The 6,617-nt window shown below is 40.1% G+C and overlaps 1 protein-coding gene across 2 annotated transcripts in view; it reads right to left on the reverse strand.

Moving 5' to 3' along the window:
• xpo4 (exportin 4) overlaps nt 1–6,025 on the reverse strand; it is a 230,709-nt gene extending 224,684 nt beyond the window's left edge. For both annotated transcript variants that reach the window (XM_050049190.1, XM_050049189.1), the window contains exons 1-2: nt 5,915–6,025; nt 400–505 (exon numbers count right to left, since the gene is read on the reverse strand). In XM_050049190.1, coding sequence (XP_049905147.1) covers nt 400–505; nt 5,915–6,007 — 199 coding nt within the window. In that variant the 5' untranslated portion in view covers nt 6,008–6,025. The remainder of the gene's footprint in view (nt 1–399; nt 506–5,914) is intronic.
• Between the last annotated feature and the right edge of the window lie 592 nt (nt 6,026–6,617).

The raw sequence follows: 6,617 nt of genomic DNA on the forward strand, positions 1-6,617 counted from the left end.
CGTTGATACAAAGCAGGATGGATCCATGACGCCAAATTCTGATCCTACCATCTGAATGTGGCAGCAGAAATCCAGACTCATCAGACCAGGCAACGTTTTTCCAATTTCCTGGTGTACCTAATAATGTGGCTGGTGAGTGTACATTACAATGATAATTTTTCTGTATGGGGTTATTGACATAAATTAAGGTTCATGGCAGAAGGTTTGTGACGCCCACACTGGATGGAAAAACCTGACTGAAATCAAAGTAAAGTGAAACTGAGGCGGCTTCTTCCCCTTGAACAACACGTAACACACGCAGACACATAACAGCTCTCATTCTATAAAAAAGAGAGCAGCCTTCCCTGGATAAAATCATGCTTATAAAAAATCATGTAGGTTGATTACATCAGTAGTTACCTAAGATGTGCTTGCAGATGGCAAAAGGGGATTTGGATTTCCTGAAGGAGAGGAATATGTGTTCAGCATGCTGCCTCTGTTCTGTGCTGACCATGGACGGCGGTGCCTGGAAACAAACACACACACACAAAAATGTATTTATAGACAAGTTTATTTCTACTATGTTCTGGTCCCACATTTCTCAGAACATCTAATTTCATTTATATTTGTGATTTTAAAGATTTTTGTTTGCAGGAATATGCTATTTTAACCAACAAAAAACATTAAATTATAAGCAAAGTGCTAACTAGGGATGTTCCTGGCGACTAATTGCCCTGTCGATCAAACAAAATTTTTGATGAAGACTAGTTGACTAGTCTAAAAAAAGGGAAAAGACTCAGAAAACAGTCAAAATTTACCACAATTTATTGTTAAGTATTTGAAACATTGTCCCAAAAAATATTGTGTGCATTAAGAGCCCTTTGAAGCCCTGAATCTCTGCCTGCTTTTATTCTAACAGCCATAGCTGCATATAAGGTGTTTGGAAATGATTCTGCTGTGCACAGTATCTCCTGAAGGAACAGCAACATGCCATGATACATAAAATGGAAAAATACTTTCTACTACTAATCACATTTTAAGAAAACAAAACCCTGTTATTTCTCATTTTTCACTCCTTATTTTGTCCAGGCGTCCAGATGAGAGTCTAAACTTTGAAAGTGCTGCTGTAGTATGAGCACAAACACATGGAAATATGAGCCCCGATTGGCTAATTGACAACCAATCGTGCAGCTGGACACATTTGCACCCCCAAGAAAGGAGGCACTATAAGTGGTTGGCTAAGATTAGAGACTGTACAGTATGTACAGCGATCACTCAGAGTGTACAGTAAACATTCAGAGTTCAGTATAAAACCATCACACGCCCTGGTGTAAATACAGGCAGTGTTATACTTTACAGAAGAAGTCAAGGCAAGAAAATAACAGAAACCCCTCCATGATAACAGCCTAAATAGGAAAGCACAACACACACACATACACACTGACAGCCTTTTATTGAGGAGTGTCGCCATGATACAGCTCAGCAGGAAAATCACATTCCTGTCCTAATTGCAGTAAAAGCAGCTCTGAGGCTGAAGGCAGCGGAGGGAAGAAAGACCCTTTTATCTGAGAGCACACACACACACACACACACACACACACACACACTCTTCAAGGCACATAATATACTGTAATGAGATGGCAGACACACAACACGCCATGAAAAATCTCAACAAGATGGAATATTTAACTTGATTACAATACACATTACAGCTGCACTAATGGATATTTTTATTCTAAGAGGTTCTTTATGCGACATTCACAGCATTAACACAGCAGCAATCCTCCATTTGCTGTAAAGCTATAGTGGAATAATGGTGTCCTCAGCTTGAATGACATCACTTCTCTGTGGTTTGTTGCGGTAAGCTGGTCCAGCTGACTGTGTGTATCTCACTAGCTAGCTCATCGCTCACACTTTGCACTGCTCTCATACGACAGTTACTGCGGATATTATGATAGTGTTGTTGCGGACACTGACAGTGTTAACCCCCCTGGTTAATAACCAGTCCGGCAGGAAATCCAACTACAAACATGACGTATCATCTGAAACATGGAAGTAGCTACATGCCCATTAGCCCACAGCGTCATTAACAGGCGGCTCGCTCAGTGTGTGACATGCACTTGTAGATAAAATATAGGCCTATATTAATGAAGGTTCATTAGTACGGTTTTGTATTTCTCTGTAATGTAGCACAGTGTTAACAATGTTACTGATACTATTCTTTCTCACACCTTCAACTCAAACCACCAAAATATGTCATTTAATAAGTATATTAATGTCGTAAACATGCGGACCACGAGTTGACTAATGGCCCTAAATGACCACTACTAATGGACTAGGAAAATTCTTAGTTAGGAGCAGCCCTAGTGCACATAACTCATACGCTCAGAATTTCACATAAAGCCTCTTTAACAATGGAAAAAGTTACTATGTGTGACCAAAAGTGAAGTCTTTAGGCTAATTTTTTACATCTTACAGCCCAAAACTTGCCTGTTTTGGTTCAAACTCATCAGCATTTTTCAGCCACAACAAACAGCTGTTATTAACAAAAATGGTCTGAGATTTTGATTGTTAGATATTATGATGAACACCAGAATTATGTAGTTGAGGAGATTACTGAGGAGGAAGTGAAACCTATGATCAGGACAGTCACAGAAGAATGACTCTTACTCACTTCGGGCCCATTTCTACAGAAGTAAACTGTGAGAAAAAAAAAATATTCCCCATTTTTCTGGGGACCACTAGGGCTGAGAACCGCTGGTCTAATACAATAGTCATGTAATACAGTCATTCATTCATAAAGTTTATAATGTTCAGTTTGTTGAGGTGATGTAATATATTATGCTGTTTCACTGTATTGCATTATAGCAGCTGTATCAGTGAGAGTCTGTTACAAACACCCTATAATATAATGCACTACAATTAAGCGGCACTAGACTGAACTGTTCAACTAATATTCAATGAACTGCATTGTACTGAATTAAATCTAACAACATATATACATCTATGGTTACACTCCTGATTAATCCAGACACAGAAAGTTGCACATTATGGTTCACAATGACTAACGGCAGACAATCAATAATTGGACACACTGCCCAGCTCTGAATTACATCCATTCATAAGGAAAATTATTGGCTAAAATATACTTAATGAGGAGTTAGCATCATATTTAACAAGATCCAAAACTGTATATCATGATGTCTGTGCAGATACGGGACATCACATATAAGTTAGCTGATGTTTGGGACATGTTAAACATGGAAGACGAAGGCTATTCTACAAGAAAGCTGACACAGTAAGTATTAAGTCTAGGTGTATACCGATAACGGCACCACAATTGATCAATAAGGCTCGCAATAAGGCTGAGTGCAATGTGGAAATCACAGTCGCTGTCATTTTTTTGATGAAGGTAAAATGTGTCACAACAATTATAAATGAAGCACTGTGGTGCTGCAGAGATGCCCCGGCCTACAAATCATATTCCAGATGTAAGGGAACGTGCTTCCTCATTACAGACCTCAGCAAAATTCACATCATCAATATTTTTATAATTTGTTGTAGTTAAAACGAAACGCAAAAATCGTCCTTCCCACTAGACATGCAGCTCATATCCCAATCGCAATACCAAGCAAGATAATGGCAATAGGATTTTTTATGTATTTATTTTTTGCATATCGTGCAGCCCTGATACTGATTCACAAAATTTCCATGTTACAATAAATTAACAACTGAATACAACCATAAGCAAAGCAACATTAAAAAGGCTCTGTACTTGACAATGTTCCTGATATTTCTAACTTAAATGCATTGGTCAAAATATAACATTCATCCCCCTCTCCCGTCCAATAAAATGCCTCAAATAATGTAAAAAAAAGAAAAGAAAAAGAAGAGTAAGTGTACAACATCTGAGATTATATATGTTATGTTGATGTTGACGACGTGTGTGATGTCATCGGGTTATTCTTGTACTATTTTTATTATTATAACTATTATTATTTCAGTCAGTGTGTCTGTTCATGTGCCAGCCGAAATGTTGTAGTAACGTAAAAAGTGCCAGCAGATGGCAGGAGCTACATCTGAAGTTCCATACGTAAAACATGCAAGTCACTGAATCCTCCACAACAAGTTCCTGCAAATGTTTCACAATAAAAGCCTCTTTAGGAAACGAAGGGATTCTCTCAACCTAAGTTATACAGGGCTTTTAGTTTGAAACAGATACAGGGAAGTGTTGAGTTTGAAATGACGGCACGGTGCATTAACTTAAACAAGGCAAAGTAAAAATATAAAAATACAGAGGGAATAATAAATAATGGACCGTCTATAGTCTGTTTCAAATGAAGCTGGTAGCCTCTGACGTTGCGGTGAGTAAAAGCCACTATTTTTTAATTTTCTTACTTTATGTCCGTCTGCATTATGAAGAAATAACATTGTTTGCTAGCTTGATGCTAATGAGTAAAGTACTCACCAGGTTGATAAAGTACCTCTGCTGTTTCACGCCATAACTTTTCCCTTTTTACTCTGTGTGATAAAGACCCAAGAGGAAATATCTAAAACCCTGGGCTGTTGTTGTCGTACAGTTGTCCACTGCAGCAGATCGTTCTGTGTTCCTATTGGTCAAAGTAATGGCTGTGATGGGAGCAGTCGTGAAGGACAAAAAAAAAAAAAAAAATCAAACATGCTAGACTTCATATCGGAATGTCGTGAGGCGTTCCAAACATGCCATCTTTTGTCATCTATTATGACACACTACAAGAGATAAAACGATGGATTATTGTGTACGACACTCATTGTCGTTCACGATCCGAGCCGACACCATATGACACTGCGTCGGGCTAGAATCGGGCTGATATCGTGTAGTGTGTGCCAGGCAGTGACACAATGAAACAATTCTACAGACCTATAACAACATATAAGCTCCTCTTTTATACCAGAGACTCCAGATTTTTGTCCATGGACACTTTTTCGGGGAGGTCAGGGTGTTGACCCTGAAGTTAACCAGAGCAAGTTAACTGTTCAACATAAGTTACCATGGCAATTTATCCCAGCAAAATGAGAACCAGCTACACAGCACTGAAAACCCAGAGTTAACCCTGAAGTTACCTCGCTAACTTAAAATCCTGTTTCCTAGTACAGGCCTCTGGATCATTAAAATATATACATTAGAGTCACAGTACCTAAAAACAATGGCAGACATAGCTAACCATCCATTCAGAGGACACCTGAGGAATAACATGAAGGTATAACACTTGTATTTACTGGTATTGTGTTCACATCACTAAGACAGGCTTCTCTGTCAGGATTATATTTAAAATTGTCAGTTTAAAACCATAACAAGGGAAAGCAAAATGGCAGAGAGCAAGAGCAGGCTGTAGCTAGCTAATTCACCCCACACACACACAGACCCATGACAGGCACATGGTTAGCCAGTTAGCCGGTGTGTCCACACATGTATTAAAATGGAGTCTGAAGGTAAAGGAGGTGAACACAGGATGTTAGTGAGTGTTTGAGGAGGTGCATGAGGAGCTACATCTCCACACCGAGTGGACCAACAGCACCGGGATGCTCCAACTGTCTCCACTGAGACTCATAAAACTTAACGGCTCAAACGGCTCAACACGACTCGCTCAAGTTTCCGGAGGTTAATTAAAACCCGTCCGGGACACGGTGGGGTATTTTAGGGTGGTAGGGGGTGATGAAGACGGAGGGAGATGAAGGAGAGGTGGGATATGCTGGGATTTTTGCGGGATGGAGACAAGCAAGGGAAGAGAAGGCGCCACGCATCGCTCACATACCGTCTCTCTGGGTGAAAAACTGAACACATTTAAGAAGTAAACCCGGGAATACCCGCCGACATACCCGCCCGCAGACACTACGGTAACATATACGTCACAGCCCGGCCTTCATGGCGACAAAACAACGGTTAGTTTCTCACCATTAAAACTTTGGCAGCGCTTTCCAGCTGTGTGATCACTTCTGGTGCACCGACCGCCGCCATCATCGTCGTCCCTCTCCAATGACGCGCCATGCGCTCTGCATTGTGGGATTACAGAGAGAGCTGGTACCCGGCCGGGTTCAACCCCTCAACCTGCGCGTGGAGGCAGCGGGGTGTTATGTAATCCACAGAGAGAGGAACACTAACTGTCACACTGAGCCAGGATTTATAATCTAAATATAATATTAAGGAAATATATGAAAAGATTTAACTGTTGACACAGACAGTAGGAACTGCTGTAAGTAACTTAAGTTATCCAACTATGTATTTATTCAGTATTGTGGGTGTACTTTACCTTACTGTTATATGTGTGTGTGTGTGTGTGTGTGTGTGTGTGTGTGTGTGTGTNACCTGCGCGTGAGGCAGCGGGGTGTTATGTAATCCACAGAGAGAGGAACACTAACTGTCACACTGAGCCAGGATTTATAATCTAAATATAATATTAAGGAAATATATGAAAAGATTTAACTGTTGACACAGACAGTAGGAACTGCTGTAAGTAACTTAAGTTATCCAACTATGTATTTATTCAGTATTGTGGGTGTACTTTACCTTACTGTTATATGTGTGTGTGTGTGTGTGTGTGTGTGTGTGTGTGTGTGTGTATAGACAACAAAGACACACACACACACACACACACACA

This window comes from Epinephelus moara, chromosome 7 (assembly GCF_006386435.1).
Source record: "Epinephelus moara isolate mb chromosome 7, YSFRI_EMoa_1.0, whole genome shotgun sequence".
Classification (NCBI taxonomy): domain Eukaryota; kingdom Metazoa; phylum Chordata; class Actinopteri; order Perciformes; family Serranidae; genus Epinephelus; species Epinephelus moara.